General features: G+C 40.0%; 1 protein-coding gene across 1 annotated transcript; it reads left to right on the top strand.

The window, feature by feature from the left end:
• The first annotated feature begins 1,009 nt into the window (after positions 1–1,009).
• On the top strand, positions 1,010–21,440 carry LOC120561962 (CTP synthase 1-like). Its single transcript, XM_039805309.1, has 18 exons — positions 1,010–1,438; positions 2,091–2,271; positions 3,493–3,663; positions 3,908–4,008; positions 12,417–12,533; positions 12,714–12,797; positions 13,064–13,144; positions 14,290–14,441; positions 14,666–14,798; positions 14,902–14,990; positions 16,137–16,231; positions 17,305–17,367; positions 17,507–17,550; positions 18,758–18,854; positions 18,944–18,999; positions 19,280–19,376; positions 20,171–20,315; positions 20,969–21,440. Exons 2-18 carry the CDS (start codon positions 2,106–2,108, stop codon positions 21,045–21,047), a joined length of 1,770 nt encoding a protein of 589 aa, XP_039661243.1. The 5' UTR covers positions 1,010–1,438; positions 2,091–2,105; the 3' UTR covers positions 21,048–21,440.
• Positions 21,441–22,583: the final 1,143 nt, after the last annotated feature.

Raw genomic sequence — 22,583 nt, 5'->3', positions numbered from 1 at the left:
TGTTGCTGTATCTGATGTCTTAATCCTCCCAAAAGTCACTGGTTTCAATAGGTGTGTTTCAATATGTGTTAATAACCATGTTAAAAGCTCAATTTATCATATATATATATATATATATATATATATATATATATATTATGATAAATAATGCGACATAGAACCTATATGCCATCTAGTGGTGAAAATTATGTTTGAAAGAACAGGTGACAGGATCATAAGATAAATATAATAATTGATAAATAATATAGATAATATATATATATATATATATATAATATATTTTCAATTTATTAGTAAAGAAAATAAACAAAAAAAATAATATATATATATATATATATGAGATTATATTGCAAGATATGTCATGGTAAAGATGTCAGTTTACACAAGAACAGAACCACTTCATTAACTCATTATATTTCATAAGGCTGATCAATTTTTCAAAGATAGGTTAAGATAACAACTTTATTTAAATTCCTGTGCAGCAGTTGCAATACAAAGTGGGAGGAGTGCAAATATAAAAGTCTAAGATAACCAAAATAATAAGGTGCAAATAAGGTACAAATTCTAAATATATAGCTACAATATATGCAATGCCAAAACAGTAGCCTATATGGATCATAACAATATAAACAGGTTAACAGTAGGGCTCTGTCTAGGTAGGGTATCATGTACAGTATCGAATCTGAGGTATATTTAGTGTTAATAGCCTACATGGTTAATACAGAAATTGTTGAAATTGTTCATGGCCATCATATTATGGATATAATAAATTGCACTTGCGTTGACCTTGAAATACTTCATTCACTCCAATGCATGTGACGTCATACGGTGAAAACACTAGTGGTTTTGGGAAATGATCACCCAGAGGTCAGCCTCTCAGCGAGACTCTCTGAGTAACATAACCCTGAATTCATCACCTCATTGGTGGATCCTGTGGGGGCGGTAGACTAAGTTCTGCCTGCGAGGCTAGAAGAGGGCATATAATTACCCATGAAACAGTGAAACGTAGTGAAACAATCGGAAACAATCTAGTGAACGTTCCACTAGCGAAACAATCTTAAGAACCGACCCATGATCGACCTTATCACATGGGTGTTTTATAATCCGTCTTATCCACTCCTTTGGGACCAGCTGCTCTTAAAGGGGACCTGGCTTTTATGCACAACTGCGCATGTACTACACGGAAGCATTTTGTGGATTATCTTTATACATCCATGTTTTGGATTCACTCCTGATTGCGAATCGAGTTGACGAGTTCCTCTTTAAGAGTCGTTCAAAAAGAACGATTCGTTTGCGTACCTAACATCACTAAAACCAAGCTGTACAGGAGGACAAGTGGATCAGTGAACACGTGTTTCTACTGCAGCAGAAACGTGGAGACTGATGCCTCGTAAACTCACAACATTGAAACGCTAATGTATTTCTCTTTAGCCGTTTGGTAAGTGTTTTGACATTCATGGTGTGCTAGAGAGACTGTTAATAGCTTAAAATACTGCCAAGTTAGTTGTCTCAAAATTGGTCATAATTAGCTAACGTTAGCTAACTTAACTGCTGCTATCCTAATTGTAGCGCGTAAGCTGATCATATTACCTTTACAGTTCCCTCAGTGTCGAATAACATTTCGTGGCGAAGCAGTTATTTTTTGCTAACGTTAAGGCAATCTTCCCAAGTAACGTTAGCTCCGGTTTAACAGCTTTGTATGATGTGTTTTGTTGGATTTACTCCCCATGCCACCATATAAATCTGGATAATGTAAACAAATGGGTAGTCGCACCTCCAAGTTTCAAATGTCATGTAATGAATGTCACCACTGCCAGATTTTATTTTTTTGTTTTATTTTAATGTCTTGTAATGTAACATGTTTGTGGAGTGTTACATTGGTAAGGAGTTTGAAAAAAGGAATAAAAGGAGTAAAACAGATCACACGTTTTAAATGTGAACCAGTGAGAAGACCAAATTAAACTGATGGAGACTTTTAACAATAGAGCACATCCACAGTAGCCTTTATTGCATCAGCTCTTCATCTCACATGTAGTTGAACAGGATTAGTTGAAAATGTAGTGCAACGTTTTTTTCTTTCCTTTTTTTAGTGTACACATCCCACTATGAAGTACATCCTGGTTACCGGTGGTGTCATATCTGGTATTGGTAAGGGCATCATTGCCAGCAGCGTGGGAACAATTCTAAAGTCCTGCGGCCTTCACGTCACAGCTATTAAAATTGATCCGTACATCAATATTGATGCTGGCACCTTTTCTCCATATGAACATGGTGAGTAATTGAGTGCTTTCAACCAGGTTGCTTTACATTGTCTTTCACGTATCATCTGCTGTTTATTTATGTGGTTTAGTCCTACAGTTAATATTTGAATATTTAATTTTGAATATTTTTGGTTTTTCAAGGCTGATACCGATTTATTAGTAGTTAATGAAACCGATATTTGGAACCGATATGCATTTACAGTGAAAATGATAATCTTTAAGTCAAGATTTTGGAATTCCAACACACTACTTAAAAAAAAAAAAAGCTTTAAGCTACTATTTAATAAATTATGAACTTTCAACGTAATACACAGTAAAAAGATAGTCAGATAGTGTTGTGGGCGGGACATTAAGTCAAGACACAGTGGTGAGTAGGGTTGGATACCGAAGCGCGGTGCCAATAGGGCACCGGTGCCGACGTAAACGGTAGTAACGAGACCGGATAAAAAAGAAAATTCCGGTGCCTGACTTTACTACACCCGACAGCAGGTAACGTTAGCCTACCTTTAGCTAGCAGCTGTATTCAACACGGTTAATACTTTAGCTTTAACGTTAGCTGACAGCTAACGTTAAATAGTGTAAAGTGTGACAGTATTTCACTGTAGAGGATTCCAACACAGGGACGCAACACAGTCTGCTCTGCAGCGCAGCAGCTGCCATTGTCAGAAATAAACAACACAGACGGTGCGTTCACTTAAAACAGGTAGCACTAAAACAAGTTATTGCAAAATACCCATTTCCCATCTGGTGGTTGTTTTTTTTCATTCAACAGCAATTTACTGGTGAAATAAGTTATTGTTATAGTTATTACATTATTATTAAATTTTGACCATATGGCCTTAGCAATAAACAAGCCGTTCTTTAATATCGCCGACTGTTGTTTAGTACCCTTGTATTTTTTTATTTTTTTTATTTTTACTTTATTAAAAAGTATCGGTTTAGGCACCGTTTTAAAAGTTTTGCTTTTTAGCACCGAATCGTAAAAAACCCAAACGATACCCAACTCTAGTGGTGAGTGAAACTGAAGCAGAGTGACCGTTTATCGGTTATCAGTAATAAAACCCACATACAGATAATCTGCAAACTGCCAAAAAAAGGGCCTGTTAATCAGCCAGGGCCAATAATCGGTCTATCTCTACAGTAGACGGTTATGTCAGTGAACAGAGCCCTGAAATTCTACCAGTTTTGGATCTGCCGCTTCACTAACCCTACGATAAATGGATATGTTCAGGTGAAGTTTTTGTTCTCGATGATGGTGGGGAGGTGGATCTGGACTTGGGGAACTATGAGCGTTTCCTGGACATCTGTCTTACCAAAGACAACAACCTCACCACTGGACGGATCTACCAGTCGGTCATCAACAAGGAGAGGAGGGGAGACTACCTGGGCAAGACTGTACAGGGTGAGTGAGTGCACCTACTCCAAAACATGCACGCTCCCCATGACTGTTTAAATTCTGCACCCCCACATTTAATGAAGGTTTGGTGCCGAGACATGCTGCACAGCAGCACACTTGTTTGTGTTTGTGTTTTCCAGTGTGTCTGTAGAAGAGATCATTTGTCAGGAGCTGTATTTTTCTTCACAAGTATGTCCAATGAGCGGTGATTGTTTTTTTTATATTTTTTTTGTTCAATAAATCTGTTCAGTGGTACCACACATCACAGATGCCATCCAGGAGTGGGTGATGAAGCAGGCCAGGATCTCGGTAGATAGTGATGGTGTGGAGCCTCAAGTTTGTGTCATAGAGGTAAGTCGTACTTGTACGTACTTGTCTCTGTTCTCATCACGTGGGAATTTATGTAAGAAGGCCAAACTGGTTTTTGGATTTAATGCAAAAGAACTAGGGCTGGGACGATTCATCGATTACGTAAATGCGGCGACACAAATAATTTGCGTCGACGCGTCACTAAATAAAATAAATAAATACAACTTGCGTGCAAATTAATTAATGTAATGCAGAACTAATGTAATGTGGAACTACTGTTAGATTGGCGGGTTCTAGGGACACCTAAACTGTAGCCCTGCCTTAGCTCTGAAGCTAGCCGAGCTCCTGTGCCTACATGCAGTTTTTTGTTAGGATGATGGTCCAGTGAGTGAGTCAGAGATAGCAGGACGAGTATGGCGAGTGGTGGCGACCCACAAGAGTTCCCCGCCGGCCTTTTTAAGATCACAAGTTTGGGAAAACTTTGAGACTGTATGGCTGCAGCCTGGACCCTCCCGTGTCATGTCCTCTCGTCTCATGCCATCCTCGCCTCGAAAACTTCGGTCTTCGGGTCAGTTACAGTAGTAGGCTACAGGCGAGAGAGTGATGGATAAGACGAGGACTGTGTGTCGGCGTTGTTCAGCAGTTGTTGGGTATGTGAGTGGAAATGGAAAAAAAAACTGTCCAACTTCTCCTACCTACAGTGCTTAACCAGCCTTTAGATACAAATAATGAAAGTTAAATTAAAGGGAAAAGAGCTTGGATGTTAAACAAGAGCTTATTAATTATTTTACCTACTATTTTTATTAAAAAAAAATACAATGCAAATACAGGCTACTCTTTTTGCACTTGCTCTGTTTACTTTAAGTTTTTATTTTTGTATTCCTCCTGAAAGTGACTTTATTTTGTTGTTGGATTGATAGCCTACATCTGGCTTAAGGTTGCACTAAAAATTCATTTTACTTGAACAGTGCAGTGTTAAACAATTTTAATAAAGATTTGAACCTTACTGAAATTTGTTTTGTGTAAATTGTAAATAATTGAGCAATGGGAAAATAATCGCTAATTGAAAAATTAATCGTTAGATTAATCGTTTAAAAAAATAATCGTTTGGGACAGCCCTGAAAAGAACACTGAAAACCTTAACTGTCAAGTCAAAAGTGTCATTTTTCTTTAGTGTGTTTAAGAGAAATAGAAGAACTTTTCGATCAGTATTGTAACCAAGCATGTTGCCTGAAGCAATAGAACATATTGGCACCAACAAGGTTATAATCGTTAACGAAAACGAACAAAATAACGGAAACTAGGTGGGGAAAAAAACATCGTTGTAAACTGAAATAAAAATAAAAACGAGGCATTACAAAAAAAACTAACTAAAACTGTAATGTCTGTTTGCAAAACTAACTAAAATAAAATTATCGAGTAAATGTCCTTAGTTTTCGTCTTTGTCAATGTCTTTCATAGAGCAAATAATGTTACATCTTTCAGAGTTGACATTTCCGACCATAGACCTGTTTTATACAGTCTATGCTGTAGACATATATGGTTTCCGACTGGGAACCCGAAAACCAGAAATTCCGACATTCATGTCAAATTGAACACAACATAGTCCGTGCCCCTCGCCTGGCATCATGCCGGTACCGAAAGTCGGAAGAAAGTGGCAGAGTCCTATTTGATTACGACTGTGTCAGCGGAGCTACACAACTGTGAGTCGATTTGACTTCAAAAGGTTCGCCACTTTACTCAACCAAAGTTCAAAACACCTGTTCATGTACAGTACTGTGCAAATGTTTTAGGCAGGTATGAAAAAATGCTGTAAACTAAGAATGCTTTCAAAAATGGAAGTGTTAATAGTTTATTTTCATCAATTAACAAAATGCAGTGAATGAACAGAAGAGAAATCTAAATCAAATCAATATTTGGTGTGACCACCCTTTGCCTTCAAGACGGCATCAATTCTTCTAGGTACACTCGCACACAGTTTTTGAAGGAACTCGGATGGTAGGTTGTGCCAAACATCTTGGAGAACTAACCACAGATCTTCTGTGGATGGAGGCTTCCTCAAATCCTCCTTCCGTCTTTTCATGTTATCCCAGACAGACTGGATGATGCTGAGATCAGGGCTCTGTGGTGGGCCGTGCCATCACTTCCAGGACTTCTTGTTCTTCTTTACGCTGAAGATAGTTCTTAATGACCTTGGCTGTATGTTTGGGGTCGTTGTCCTGCTGCAGAATAAATTTGGGGCCAATCATACGCCTCCCTGATAGTATTGCATGATGTATAAGTATCTGCCTGTATTTCTCAGCATTGAGGACACCATTAATCCTGACCAAATCTCCAACTCCATTTGCAGAAATGCAGCCCCAAACTTGCAAGGAACCTCCACCATGCTTCACTGTTGCCTGCAGACACTCATTATTGTACCGCTCTACAGCCCTTCGGCGAACAACCTGCCTTCTGCTACAGCCAAATATTTCAAATTTTGACTCATCAGTCCAGAGCACCTGCTGCCATTTTTCTGCACCCCAGTTCCTATGTTTTTGTGTATAGTTGAGTTGCTTGGCCTTGTTTCAATGTCGGAGGTATGGCTTTTTGGCTGCAACTCTTCCATGAAGACCACTTCTGACCAGACTCCTCTGGACAGTAGATGGGTGTACCTGGGTCCCACTGGTTTCTGCCAGTTCTGAGCTGATGGCACTGCTAGACATCTTCCAATTTTGAAAGGAAATAAGCTTGATGTGTTTTTCATCTGCTGCACTAAGTTTCCTTGGCCGACCACTGCGTCTACGATCGTCAACGTTCCCTGACTTTTTGCAAGTGTACCTAATAAGAATTGATGCTGGTTTGAAGGCAAAGGGTAGTAACACCAAATATTGATGTGATTTAGATGGGGTTTTTTTGGTCGCATTTTTGAAATTGATAAAAATAAACAATCATTTATATTTTTGAAAACATTCTTAGTTTACAGCATTTGTCCACACCTGCCTAAGACTATTGCACAGTACTGTATGTCTTCTTTAGTCTATTGGCTATTTAGGTTGTTTTCCTGGAACACATCACTTACACATTTTGCACTTACTACGGCGTCTTGTGTAGACTGTTTAGCTATTTGTGCTCATCCTCGTATGTGCGTTTTATGTACCAGTAGTATTGTTGAATACATTGTGAATACTAGGGCTGCAACTAACGATTATTTTAATAATAGACTAATCTGTCGATTTATTTTTTCAATTAATCAATAAATCGGAAAAAAACAAACTACAAAGCATTAATTTCCAACCCTTCATTAAAAAACAGAAATGCAAAGAATCTTCAGAAAGTGCACAAATGGGTTGCTCCTTGAACATCCCTGAGCTGTTAAAGTAATAATAAAAAGGAAAATGGACTAACATAAAAAACATACACATGTATGCTTTACATCTGCACAAAATATGTATATTTTTGTTTAGGGAGACCTGAGCTGTCAAAACAATAAATAATTTATGAAAAATACAAATCAGAAAACTTAACAGGATTTGTGTTCTCTACACTACACTCACAGATGCACACACTCACAAACTCTCACACTCACAGATGCTCACACTCAGACACACACTCTCACTCTCTCTCACTCCCTTTGTTCAGACACTTTGCATTGCAATGCAAAATTGTCCACATGCTCCTGGCTCAGACTCACTCTTTTCTTGGAGGCTATGTTTCCTGCTGTAGAAAACAGCCGCTCAGATGGTGTTGAGGTGGCAGGGATACATAAGTAAGACTTGGCTAGCCTGGCCAACATGGGATATCTGTCATTGTTAGCCTTCCACCACCGTAATGGGTTTTCTTCCTTGGCAAGGCTCTTTTCTCCAAAGTATGTGAGGACTTCGTTCCTCACTTGGGTGTGGACATCCTCAGCTTCGCCTGCTCTATCCTCTTCTTCACCATCAGAACCAAGGAGTGAGTCAAGTAGAATGGCTAGAGGTGTTGATTCAGTAGCTGTAGGTGGAGGTAATGCTGCAACTGCCATGCTGTCGCCCATCCATCTTCCTTCTCTCTTCAAGTGCCATTGTTTGCACTTTAGTTTGAACATGTAGGACTTCATCAGGTGAAAGACACGTCAGTTTCCTAAACCTTGGGTCAAGGACCATTGCAAGAATCACTGTGTTTGGTGCTCTATCTGAGAAAGCAGGCTCCATTTTCAATCTCTCCTGCAACTGCTGCACAGCAGTGAGTTTGAAAGCCTGCAGCGGAGCTGACTCGTAGGCAGCACTCTGGGTGGACTTCAACAGCCCCTTCACAAGTGGAGGTATTGCAGATATGGTTGCATATTTCTGTCCACTCATGAGCACAGTAACCCATTCAAAAGGCTTGAGAACTGTTGAAAGCTCTTCTGGCTCCACTGGTCTGGTTTCAAATCCAGGTACCTTTTTGCCTCTCTGTGTGACACAGCTGTCGGACAGTGTTGCTGTTACAGGCCACTTTTGCTCAAGCAGTCGGCTTATCATATAGAATTTGTTATTCCACCTTGTGCTTGTCTTGAACAAGGCTGTGCTCAGGTGTGGCCATTTGTTGTGGTTTCTCTCTGAGCTTACTGCTGGCTAGCTCGCTTTTCTTAAAATGTTCTACCAGACATCTTGCAGCCCCGACAGTTTTTTCGATGCTTTGATGCTTCAACGCAGCGTTAATCACAAGTTGCAATGTATGGCCAGTGCAACAGACAGAGGACCACCCATGCTTCTCCTCCAGGATATTTGCCGCAGCCACAATATTGGCACCATTGTCATGGACAACGGCAATGATTTTTCTAGGACGAATTTCAAATCTGGCCACTACCTGCTCCAAGCACTCTGCAGTGTTAGATGCAAAGAAAAGAGCTGCAACAAAAAATATTTATTAATTTAATGATTAAATAAGGTAATGTCTCCAAACTTACCTCAATTATAACTTGTCTCCTGCTAGTTATACTACAGCACTTACTTTAAAAAAAAAAGTTAAATTAATAAATATTTTTGTTGCATCTCTTTTCGGTGTTGTAATTTGTAGACGGCCCTAAGCACTCGTCTAACTGCCGGCAGCAACAACAGCAGAGAGCAGAAGCCAGCAGGCAAGTGTTATTTACATAAACTTCTGGTGTACTTACAAACTTTCCAATCCATCGTTTTATGAGTATGTTGAAGGTAGATGTAACAGAATGGTTGTGAGCAGGTGTAGACACTCAGACTGAATCAAAAGTGATGTCGAAAAGGATGGGATTTTATTATAATTGTCCCAAATTAAGGCCTATAGGCAAAATAAACAATTAACAAAACCAAAAAATTAAAAAAAGGAGGAAAAAAAATACTTTCACAAAAAATAAAATAAATTGACGTAAGAGTCAAAACTTATTAAATGATAAAAAAGATACAGCTGTATACAAGTTTGACTTTTTAACCTAGTCACTAGAGCCTTCCACAGACTGACGTCCTTCCTTCTCTAGCTCTCTTGAGTAACTGAAACTGACAGTCTATATAGGCAGTCTATAGACAGTCTATACAGTCTATATAGGCCCCTGGAATTGGAACATACCAACAACAAATGAAATACAGGGGTGGCTAAGGCGAACAGACAATAAAAGCTACAAACAGCCAAAATTAACAGATCTAGTAAGCTAGAAATTTACCGAAGATGTGTACATGACTCACCAAAACATTTCACTAAACCACAAGAGACTTTGACGGACAAAATAAATAATTACTCAAAATTACGATCACTTCCTGTTACCCCGGATGTAATAACGTCATTTAAACTCGCCGATCACGGCAAACTTTCCTTTATCAACAGAGCAGACGCCGGTAAGCCACAAAGACTACATGTTATCCTGTTACCTTTTAAAGTAAATAAACAGCCAGTTTAACAAAGACGTAAGTGTTGTGTGATTATTATAAATGGTGATGTTTGTGACAAACGGTATGGTTTTAAACAACAGAGAATTATGTATTGATGGATATAGCTATAGCCTATAACTCACCGCAGTATTAGCTGTAAATATGTGCACGTGAACGCTACGGGGCCAGTTGTTCAAAACATTTAATCTGGATCAAAATTATCGGGATTTGGAAATCCCATTTTTTGCTATCCAGGATCAGGTAATCAGTCTTACTTTTATGCCGGTTTTTCAAAGCAACATTGGATTGGCTCACCCTTATCCAAATAGACAGTTTTCAAGATTACCAAATCCGGATTACCAGTGCTGTAAATGGGACAACATATCACAATGTGGGCTACCAGCTATGTAAAGAACAGGTAGGAGAGCAAACATGGGGTCACTGTAAGTGTTTCTTATTTTGAGACAAAACACAAAAATAACATAACCATCCACTTCCATTCATAATTTCTTTTATGACCCCTCATCTGAGTTACAACAAATAAGATATTTTGAAAATGTCTTACAAACAAAACAAAAGGTTAAATGTCCAAGTTAACAAAATAAAGAATGTTCAGGGTTCTTCTTCATCTGAGGAGGAGAGACCAGCATTTCCAAGCCCTGCTTTTAGGAGGCGGAGCTGAAGTTTGGCTTTGGTTTGCTGCAGTTTGGTCAGCTTGATTTGTTCCTCTGCCAGGACGATCTGTGCTTCTGCTCTTTCACTTTCTCGTTTAGACATGGGGACAAGATCATTTCTATTTTTTTTTTATTTTTACTTTACTATACTGAGTAGCTTAATTGGTAGCCTATGTCTACTTCATCTACTTTATCACTGTTACAACGGTTACACAAGTCAAGTGCAAAATATAAATAAAAGTATATACATTACATGATACAGATGTATTATTTGACCAATTTTAAAGTTTTACTACATTTTCTTCCTGGAATCCACCTTGAAATCCTACCCCCTGTTGGGATCAGGATAATCTTTTTTTTTTTTTTTGGATCAAAGTTATCCAAATCCTACTGACCAGTTTTGAACAACAAAAACTGAAGGTTTGATCCAGATTAAAACTAGGATTGGATTCCGTAATCTAATCGGATTTCAGAATCCTTCTTTCCCTTTTGAACAACCCATTTTCAAGATTTGATCCAATCCGATAACCAAAATCCGATCAGATTACCTTTGAACAACTGGCCCTACGGGATTACTGTGTGGAATCAGATGAATGGCAAGTTTTAACAGATGATTTGAAACGGAGCATATGATACATAACCGAGCATATTGACATGCTAACAAAACATACACAGGCAACATTTACACTCAGTCTTTGTGAGCTAAACTAGGTAGCGCATCGCTACCGTGACGGCAGCTATGCGCCCCGTCACAGAGTAAATAAACTATTTGTACTAGTGTAGAAGTTTGGTATAATTTTGGGCATTATTAGTGGGGTCATTTACGAGATACATCACTGGATCCATTAACCCCTGCGCTAAGCTATTCAGCTGATAACGCTACTCTACGCTAACTCTCCCAATGTTCGACCCAGGTGAAAAAAGCTTCGGGGGGGTGGGGGGGGTTTGGCTCGAGGTCATGGTGCAAAGGACCCTAGGGTGAAATTACTCCGAACCATCACTTTAAGATGACGAAGTGCTATAAAATAACTTTAAAATGAAATTAAAAAGTACAACACACACAAATATATTTGTCAATAATAACTAATATGGGACAAAGCACAGAATATATACATGACAACAGATTGAAAAATGAATGGGCCAAAAAAGGCGAGTGAATAAAAACGTGTCTTTAGTCTTGCAAACTATACCACCCCTGCTTTACTGCTGTTATTAACAAGCTAACGCACTTGTCATGCTTGTCAAGCTTGATTACGAGTAAACGCCAGCACCAGAAGAGCTACTGGAGGGACGTTGCGTTCCTCGCTTCAAAACAGAACAAAAGTAGGATTCTGTAGTGACTTACCCTGCTGTTGAACTCCCTTCCTCCTCATCAAGGACTCCAACATGTTTACTTTTTAGGTGCTGAATCATCACCGCGGTGCTCCCGTGCCAGGCCATGTCGCTTTTGCATATCTTGCAATTAACACACTTTTTCGATGTATGACTTAGGTCGTACTGATTTCTCTGCCTCCGCCATGTGTTTTAGAACATTATGGTATTTCCTCTACCTCCTTTCTGCACCCCGAAACTAATAAAAACTAAACTAAAACTAAGCATTTTCAAAAAATCTAAACTAAACTAGGAAACCCACTTTAAAAACTAATTGAAAACCAAGTCAAAATGAAATCAAAATAAAAACTAATGAAAAACTATAATCTTGTTCAGCAAGCAGATAAATTGCTGAACTTACACAAACGGGTTTGTTTATCCTGCATCCAGCAGTTCTCTTCTCATTACCATACATCAAAACCAGCTCTGACAATATTATTGGCTCAGTACAGCTACTGACTCTTACTTTACTTTTTTTTTTATACTGTACTTTCCGAGGCACTGAGAACCATCCTGTGAGTTTGTCTATGCAGTTCTGTGGGCTAAGCATGTTTTGTGTCAACAGCTGGGAGGCACAGTGGGGGACATTGAGAGTATGCCCTTCATCGAGGCCTTCAGACAGTTCCAGTTCAAGGTGAAGAAGGAGAACTTCTGCAACATCCATGTCAGCCTGGTACCACAGGTAGGGCACACTGGTGAACACGCATGTCAAGTAGAATGGGATAACTGCAGGATCACTAAATCTGCGCTTTGTTTGTTTTTTGAAAGAAAGGTGCTAGAGAACAGTAAAAATCCCCACTGGTTTATTTGTCACACACATGTATGCAACAATTTGGAGGTGGCTTTGCTTTTGTGTCCTCAGCCGAATACCACAGGGGAGCAGAAAACCAAACCGACCCAGAGCAGTGTCCGAGAACTCAGAGGGTTAGGCTTGTCTCCAGACTTGGTGAGTCTGATTACAATTTGCCCTTAGAACTTGGCGTTCCCTCCTGCATCCCAGATATAAACAGGCCATGCGTCTACTTCCCCTTTATGTGTAGAAATCTATATCCAATGATTCTTGGTTATGTATTCATCTCATGGTGTACACAACCTAATCAAATCTGACATATGACATAAAATCTAAGATGTTTATATAGGAATCTTTTTAGACTATATCCATGTCATGTTGTATATCATCATCATAAAAATAAATGTATTGATTCTTTTCAGATAATGTGTCGCTGTACATCGCCCCTAGAAACCGCTGTCAAGGAGAAGATCTCCATGTTTTGTCATGTGGAGCCCACACAGGTGACTAGTGTGCTGTGTTACAATAAACAACCTCACTTGAAGATTTATGTGAAGACTATGCTGCCAACATGAGTAATGAACTAGTACAATTCATGTTGTCAACCCCTACAGCTGCAAATGTGGTATTCTATTTGATAATACAAAAGGTAGATGTAAGAGTGACATGAACTTAATAAGGATAACGGCTACTTCACTGTATGCTAGGGATGTCACGATACCTTACTGGTTTGGTGTGGTCCGAGTAGAGGGGGTAAGGAGAGCGTGATTTAAATGTCATCTGGAGAAAACGTCAGTCCACAGGACGCACAGCCCGCTGCTGTAAAGCCTGGCCTCACCACACAGCCAGCGTATGGTAAAGTCTTCCCTGAGTTCACTCGGAACTCCAAGCAAGCATGTTTAGTTAGTCTGTTTCCCTCTGCCGTTGTTGTTTTTCACACAGAACCAGGCTGGCTTACGTTAACTGATGTTATAGAGGTCCGCTAAAACAAGTGCTAAAGTTAGCTAATGTCAGCTATTGGAGCTAACGTTAGGCTGTGACCGACAACGGCAGAGAGAAACAGATTTACTTTGTTTGGCAGCTTCAGGTGAAGTCATGAAATCCGTTGCTGTAGATGTAGCGTTACGGTAAAGCCGTGCACGGAGATGAGGCGCTCTGTTTTTCTGTGCCGGTCGGCTTTCTTCTTCTCCCGCATTTAGCGGCAGACAAGAACACTTGTAGGCGTATATACTTACTCTGTCAGGTCCGGAAGAATTGCATCCCCGGGTACCTACGGTATTGTAGAAAAAGCAGTACCGTCATGTTTTCAGAATTTTGGTACCGAAGTATTGGTTCTCATGACATCCCTACAGTATGCTGCTATCATATTGATTAAATGGTAATCTGATTATGTGTAAACATGTGTAGCTCTGTCTCCTTCATGAATGTTTAGAACTTAGCCTCAAATGTCGAAAATCTTAAGAAACAAAGTAAAAAATCAATAGTATACTGTACATTTGATTCATGTAATTGTAATGTTGACTAATTTTCTGTTTTCTGGGACAATTCTATTTAATTGATTAAGTTAATATGAAAATGTTAACATTGCTCAGCCCTTTTTATCAATTACAAAACTAAAACCGAAGTCACATTTTGTTATGCTTTCCAGGTGATCTGTGTCCATGACGTGTCCTCAGTCTACAGAGTGCCCCTGCTGCTGGAGGACCAGGGTGTTGTGAGCTACCTCTGTCAGCGGCTGAGCCTGCCCATCGAGATGAGGCCCAGGAAGATGCTCGCAAAGTGGAAGGAGATGGCTGACAGGTGAGGACGTTTTTTCTTAGCTGCTAACTTTAAGCGTTGTAAGGAAATGGACACAAACCATTACCCTACAGTTATGGAACGGTCCGTTTAATGACTCCGGCACTTCTCGGAATTGTGTTACAAACCAAAGAATGTTGAACTCTGAAAGACAAATGTTCCCCAGTAACTACAGCAGCACTGTGGAGGTTAAATCATATGAATACTGTAATTCACTCTCTTCTCAGATCTGCCCGTCTCTTGGAGCATGTCTCTATAGCCCTGGTGGGGAAATACACAAAGTTATCTGACTCCTACACCTCCGTTATAAAGGCCCTAGAGCACTCCGCCCTCGCCGTTAATCACAAACTAGAAGTCAAGGTATGGAAACATTTCACATTATTATGTTTTTGTATAATGATTTCTGGATTTTGCAACACTGCTTTGCAGTTTGTGTGTTGAATGGTGCTGTTTGTTATTACAGTACATAGACTCTGCAGACCTTGAGACTGGCACTCTGCAAAATGAGCCTGTGAAATATCATGAGGCCTGGCAAAAACTCTGCAGTTCTCAGTGAGTAGACAAGCTCTCTGGTGATGCGGCGTCCTTATGTATGCCACATGATGGCAGCAGAGTGCTGTCATGCCCAGTGGTTTATGCAGCTTCATAAAATGCTCAACGACTTCTGTGCTTTGTAGAAATTCACAATGTTTTTATTACATCTTCATGCACAGACCACACCGGCAGTGTACTACTTGCAGAAAAGCACAATTGTTTGTCCTGCAGCTATTTCGAAGCAGGCATTTACATGGGGCCACACAGGCCTTTAGAGCATTGTTTTTGGATGCATTAGTTTTAAATGATAACCTTATTTAACTAAGAATTCGCATTGAGATTTAGACCTCTTTTGCAAGTGAGACCTAGCCAAGACAGGGTCACGTAGCAGCATCCAGCACATAACCGGACAATGACAACCGATCAAAACAGAAACATACATAGGTATGACAAAATACATTACATTTTACAGTGCATTAGCAGGGCAGCAATATTTAGTTGTTTAGTTATTTGAAGCAAATGCATTTAGCGGTGACCACTTCCCTTATTCTAAGTTTAAAATCATTTAAAATGTATGAAGCAGGTGTAGGCTAATTAGATGATGCACAATCAGATCAGCCTAGTTTTGTAGCCTTTAGTATGTTATTGAACTAGCTTCTTAGATTGATGGGTGTTAATTAGCTGTTCAGCATTTTGCCCCTAGACTACCTTTAAATATGGAGAGATGGAGGATTTTAATACAGAGATCACAGAAAGTAGTGGGTGCCTCAGGAACATTTCTCCAATGGATGTGTAAATTGGCTCAAAATACTCCCAATTACGTATTTGAATTCAATCATATTTATGCTCTGAAAGGATTTAAACGCATTTTGGTTTCATGTCATTCATGATGACATGCCAGAAATGATTGCAATTATTACAAGCAAGTACAAGATGTATCTCCATCACCTTAATTTACAGACCTATTAATGTATGTCTTTGCATAGTATTTTGTAGTAGCATTCTAGTATATAGTCATTTTTGTACTAGCAGTAGTCTTTACACTGTTAGCCGTAATGTGTCTCTGTATACAGGGGTTTATGTTGTGTGATGTTTGTCTCAAAGATAATCTGGCCTAATTTATAAAATGAACTGAGGCGGTCTCTCTTTCCTTCCTCCCCACAGTGGTGTGTTGGTACCAGGAGGTTTTGGTGTAAGAGGGACAGAAGGCAAGATGCTAGCTATTAACTGGGCGAGGAAACAGAATAAGCCATTTTTAGGTAAGAGAGATTTGAAACTACCTTGTCTCATAAGTTGCCTTCTCCTTCATTATATCATATTGTAAGATTTCATACTCTAAGCGAAAGTGATGAAGCCTAAACATAAAAAAAAAAATGTCCTTGTTATGTGTCCGCTTACCGTGACAAAGATATGTTAGCATTGTTTGGTATGCAGTTTCATCCTTACATTACTGTGGATAAAACAGCAAAGTTGTACAGTGTCCTGAGGAAGTTATTTGCTGCTTTGAACTCATGTTGTATGTGTATTGTTTCACAAGACTGAAACCTCCTAAATCAGTATAAAATACAAATCTTAAACAGAATCTAATGATTGCACAAGTATTCCACCACTTTGCTTGGACACTGGTACAGCCCAGAGTATTTAGATTTTGCATGTTAAGTTTAGTGCTATTCACCTGTATGGCACCCTGCAGCTGCCACAGTCGGCCAAAGATCTGTCACTTGGGATGGATTGTATTCTCTCTATTTCTCTCTTCTTCTTCTTTATTCTATATTATCAACCTGAAATACTAAGCTCAAGCCACACAGAATGGAAAAACATGTATTTGATAGGCGGACAGGGTCCAGAACTTCAACCACTTGAGAAAGGGCGGCAAAACTTGCAAATTGCTATTCTATGAAAGATCTCTGTGCGGCTTGACAGAGTTTGAGCAAAGACAAACGAGGAAAGAAATGTTTTGTTCAAGACCCACTTTATCCCTAATTCAAAGCTGAAAATTGCTGCCACGTGTGAAAATTATAGACCTGAGTAAGGGCATAAATACTTGTGCAATCAGCTACTTTGTGTGTTATATTTGTACATCGTTTAGATCACTTTGTAGAGATTTGTTCTGTTTTTGACATTAAAGAATCGTTATTTTGTTGATCAGAAAAATGCTTAATCATAAAAAGTCCAAAGAGAGGTGAATACTTTTTATAGGCACTTTATAATCACATGCAATGTTAGTCAAGTAAGTGGTTTGCACAGTGGGGATCTGGTTTAGTTGTTCTTTATTCAAGTCCTTGTAATAGCTCTCATTATGCAAGAATCCTGCTGGTCTTGTTTTGTGCAGGAGTGTGTTTAGGCATGCAGCTGGCAGTGTGTGAGTTCGCCCGCAATGTTCTCGGCTGGGAAGGTAAGACAATTTCGCAGTTCAGCTGGGGCCGCTGTTTAAAAAGAGAAATTTGATTCCTACTGTTTTTAATTTAATGATATAGGAACAATAGACCAGATGGGAAGTTTGATCTTAATTCAGTTTTGTTTATCTTTTTCAGATGCCAACTCCACAGAATTTAATCCAGAATCCACTCACCCCGTGGTAGGTTATCCCCTCTTATTTCTCAGTTTGTACATCCTCAATTCCTTTCCTCGCGTCTTGGTCACCCCCACATGATGGCAAGTGCCCACTACAGGACTTTAGCCCTGATTGTCTGCTCGCCCACAATATTGGGGCTCTCAGACAAAAGGCCCATATCGAAAGCAAACTGGCATTGGCTCGGTGCTCGCTTGCAAGCGCTCGAGCACAACCTGTAAACCGTTAAACGCGAGACGAGAGGCTCGCTGGTGCTTCTGGACACGGTCCAGATATCTAGCAGCTAAATGTCTGGAGCTGTCTGGGACGCTGCTGGAGAGCTACAGCCAATAAGAGCGCAAGACACGGGCTGAGGGGTCGCCTGTTACTTTACTGTATGTGTTGCATTTTCAACACGGACCAGAGTTGTGTCACACAGAGAAAACAGGCTATAAATTGTAAAGATGTGTGAACATGTGTGCCAACGACGACATCCCCTAAAAGCACTCAAGTCTGATCTTTTATTTTTCTACTTTGTTATATCGCTACAAATCAGCCACCAATAACTTGGAGCGCTTGTATCTGGCTGACATCCAAAAATACTGTCTCTCATATGGTTTAACGTCATGTCCCATGTCACTTCTCGTGTGTGTTTTCGCGATAAATGTAGTTTGGACACTAGTTGAAAGATCTAGTAGTGTTTGAGGCCCTGTTGCCGGTCAGTCAGTTAGTGGGAAAACAAGACGGCAAGTTGTGTAGTGTGAACAGTAATGCGAACCGTCCACTTTGAAAGTCTTGTAGTGGGAACTCGGCAGAGGAGTCGAGGCAACAGGCATTTAACAAAATTAGATATCCGTGCTTCATTTTAAAACGTCAATTAAATACGACGTGTGGTGCAGCTGTCATGGTTTGTATATTCCAGCTGTGTGTCACGCCTCTTTCATATGCCCCAGGTGCAGAAAAGACTTGGCGAAGGATACACCTTTGCGTCCTTGCTCATGGCTCCTCCGGCAAGCCTCCTTGCTCCTCTCTCCTTGAGATGCGTTTTAGTACTCGAGACATCCTTCAAGATGGCGCTCTGAGATTGATTTCTGGGTCACGGGCAGGAGGATGGAGGAGAGAGGAGACGAGGAGGCACAAAATAGAGAAGAGACTTTTTCTTCCGAGCTCATATCCCATCCTATCAGCAGAGTCTTCACAAGAATTTGTTTATTATCCTATTTGATCTTGACAGGTGATTGACATGCCAGAGCACAACCCAGGGCAGATGGGTGGGACTATGAGGTTGGGGAAGAGGCGGACCATTTTCAAATCCAGCACCAGTGTACTGAGTACGTATCTTCCTTGAACTAATGGTGGACTGTTGGCTTTTTGGCCTTTCCAGCTTGTTTTTCTGACGACTGGTATTCCATTGTTTTAGGAAAACTGTATGGAGATGTGGAATATGTTGACGAGAGGCACAGACACAGATTTGAGGTAAACAAATGTTTCCAGACTTTTGTCTGGGAGTGCAAAACAAATGCATATTCGAGAGTAATCTTATTCTGCTGGTACATGCTGCAGGGACTTGAGGCTCCGTTTTAATCTTCTGTTCATCTTTGTGTCCAGAATCTAGTGTTGGAAGTATTATATTATATAATAAAGTATTAATATAATAATAATAGTATATAATATAAAGTATTATTATTATAGGAATGCCTCATAGCCTTATTTCTTAAAAACCTTTCCTGAATCCTTGAACCATTGCTCATTTTAGGTGAACCCAGAGCTGAAGCACCACTTTGAAGAAAGGGGTCTTCAGTTTGTCGGCGAGGATGTGGAAGGAGAGAGAATGGAGGTCATTGAATTGGATGGTAAGTGGAAAGCTTTATTAAAAATAAGCATTCATGCGCTGTTGCTAATAAATGCAACATTCTGTATATCTTCTAAAAGCTTTTACCTGGCAGATCTTTAGGATGTGTGCTTACATGTCTTTTGTTGCTTCTACATGCTTTGCCTCAGATTGTCATTTATGTATAAATATGTTAGCCCTAAATTCCGACAGGCACATCCACACTGCTTTCAGGCAGAGCCGCTGGAGCAATCGCAGCAACCCAAGACGATGCGTGTCATTCCACCAGCCGCGACGCAACACGTCCTACAAGTAGCTCTCTGCTCTGCTAAAAATCCGCTAAGTCTATGTTTGATAGAGCCACAGGGCGTTGCACAGGCCGGCCAGGAAGTGGAACGGCTAGAGCTTCCGGTCAATTTTCTAAACCAACACCCTGTGCAGACTCCCGATTGTATACTGTATCACATCACTACACTATTTTAACATCTAAAACACAGCCACAAATCTTTCGTCCATGTCGTTCATAACTGGATTAAATGGAATAAACCATTTAACTATGTAGACTATTTAAATGTACAAATATCTTGGAAAAATGACCAAACCTGCAAGTTGGGCATGCAAAACTGTCTGCTTCTTAAACACTCGCGGTGTGGTGTGACACACAGTGGAGGACGGAACAAAACTATGGCGCAGCCGGAACGCGGTGCATCAGTGCCTGGTGGAATCCCCGGTCGCATGCTAACTGTGTCATATGTAGCCTAATGTAGTGGAGGTGAATAAATGTCTGTATTAATCCATTTGTCTTTGTTGTTTCAGATCATTGTTACTTTGTTGGAGTGCAGTTCCATCCAGAGTTCACCTCGAGGCCCATCAAACCTTCTCCTCCATACTTTGGTCTCCTGCTGGCTGCTGCAGGAAAACTCCAGAGCTACCTGGCCAAGGGCTGCCGTCTCTCGCCACGGTAAGCTCTGACACAGCAATGCGTTATTCAAACATCATTTGGTGGAAGTTCAAAATTTAATTACTGTGTGATGCTCCAGCAGTTTATAGTTCAGATGTAACTATTATCTGACATTCCACTATGGTTTTTCTACTAATAATGCAATAAATGTAAACCTACGTATCATTTCAGTGCTTAATATCCATTTTATTTTTCTCTCTGCACTGGCTAATTCAATTTAAAAGTGGTTCTTTATGGAGTGGCATCAAATCATATTTAAGCACATGAAATATATTGTTTCCTATTTAATCTGTTAACTGACATTAATGCTGACTGGTTAAAAACAAATCTCTACCTTACCTATGATTGGGACATTGCGTACATGGGGCAACAATTTTTACCATAGGTAATAAATACAAAGACATTACACTTTTGTTTTTATTAAACCCTTTACACTATACATTGTTGGCATTTTTATGCGTCATTGAATTTACTGAAATGTCAACCCGAATGGAAATTTACAAGCCTATTTTTATTCAGTGTCATAATCTACTCTCTTACAGTTAGTTTACTGCAGCACTATGTCATCATTGCACCTGCAATCACAATAAAAGCAATCCCTGTCAGGCATTGGTGCTATAATACTCATTTTATGTATTCATCTTCCATTGCAGGGACACTTACAGCGACCGCAGTGGCAGCAGCTCTCCTGAAGTTGACATCTCTGAGCTGAAGTTCCCCTCTTTGACTTGATACTAAAGCACATAGCTTTAGCACACGTTCTCCAACACGTAGTTGTTGTGTTTGTGTGTCACTTATGCAGATGAACACCCAGAGAAAAAAAAGGAACTCTGCTCTTAACTGATGCCGCAATACCACTTTTACATTCTGATAGGTACAATATGTTACTAAATATATTAAAGGTGCTCTAAGCGATGCCACGTGTTTTTTTTAGGCCACAAAATGTTTTGACACATACAGCAAACGTCTCCTCACTGTCCACGAGCTGCCTGTCCCCTGAACACACTGTAAAACCAGGCTCCACAAATGGCAACAAAAACAAACTGCGCCAACCTGCACCATGAAACCTAACAGTGTTCCAGCTAATAACTGACAAGAAGGATTTGGGGGTGGGGGTTGGGGGGGTTAGTGCGTAGAAGGGAGGGGGAGGGGCGAGCTAGCCTCCGTTTTGTTTGACAATACTTTGAACGTCAACAAGAAGTGACGTCACCCAACATCGCTTAGAGCACTTTAAGTCTTCACTGATTGTATAAAGGTTAAGGGATTTCTTGACGTTAACTCTGTGGGGCTTTAGAGTTGCTGCAATAAGCAGAAGCCGGGATAAAGGTTTGTATGGGGAATTGTAAGAGACATTTTGGGATACCTGTACAGAAAAGGATTTTTTTTTTTTTTTTAAATAGAAAGAGATATGAATGATTAAACCATCAGCCTGTCAGTATACACTTTGTGCAATTTTTGCAACTGCAAGATCATGATGCTTTGGCGAAATTGTGAGGCGTTGGATAGTGTGTTTTGCCGTAAAAGTATAGAAACTTGTGACTCGCTCAGAATAAGCACCTCAGTTTCCAGCAGTGACAAAAGGTCAGGGTAAGAGTCAGGGTCTGCGGGGTGAGTTTAGCTCACCCGGTAGAGCGTGCGCCCCACGAATCCTTGTCAGCGGCGTGGGTTGGAATCCGACCCGCGGCCCTTTGCTGTATGTCATTCCCTTATCTCTCCCTTTTCCTGTCTATCTGTACTATCTAAAAAAAAATCCTAAAAAGCCCAAAAATTATCTTTAAAAAAGTCCCTGTCTGCAATCAGGTTCCTTGTTGGGGCAGTCGTCCTGCATATCAATCCAATCCAATGTATGTAAAAGCACATAAGAAACATTAGGACTTCGTTGAGTTGTTTGCAACTTGTATTGCCAACATTTTGCCTGTGCATCATGACAAATAGACATATTGATAGATTTACTTCTTTTGAAGTGTTTGTCTGTCTTACAATTTTGTTTTATGTATTAATGTATTTCTCCTTTTTAGGTTTAATACCAGCTTACGTATCATAACCTCATTACTCGACAAAAGTGAGTAAGTTATATGCCATTCAGGCTTTTAATAATCTTGCACCGTAGTATATGGAGTGTACATGCAAATCCGTACGAGTATGAGATTAAACTGGACAGAGAGAGAGAGAGAGAGAGAGAGAGAGAAAATTTTATTTTGTCATAAGGTGAATTGTTAGGCATTAGCCAATATCACAAGGATGATTGGTTATTCATTTCTTCATGAA

The sequence above is a fragment of the Perca fluviatilis genome, chromosome 7 (genome assembly GCF_010015445.1).
Source record: "Perca fluviatilis chromosome 7, GENO_Pfluv_1.0, whole genome shotgun sequence".
Lineage (NCBI taxonomy): Eukaryota > Metazoa > Chordata > Actinopteri > Perciformes > Percidae > Perca > Perca fluviatilis.
Note: the sequence above shows the minus strand (reverse complement) of the source record. Positions and strands in the feature narration are given on the sequence as shown.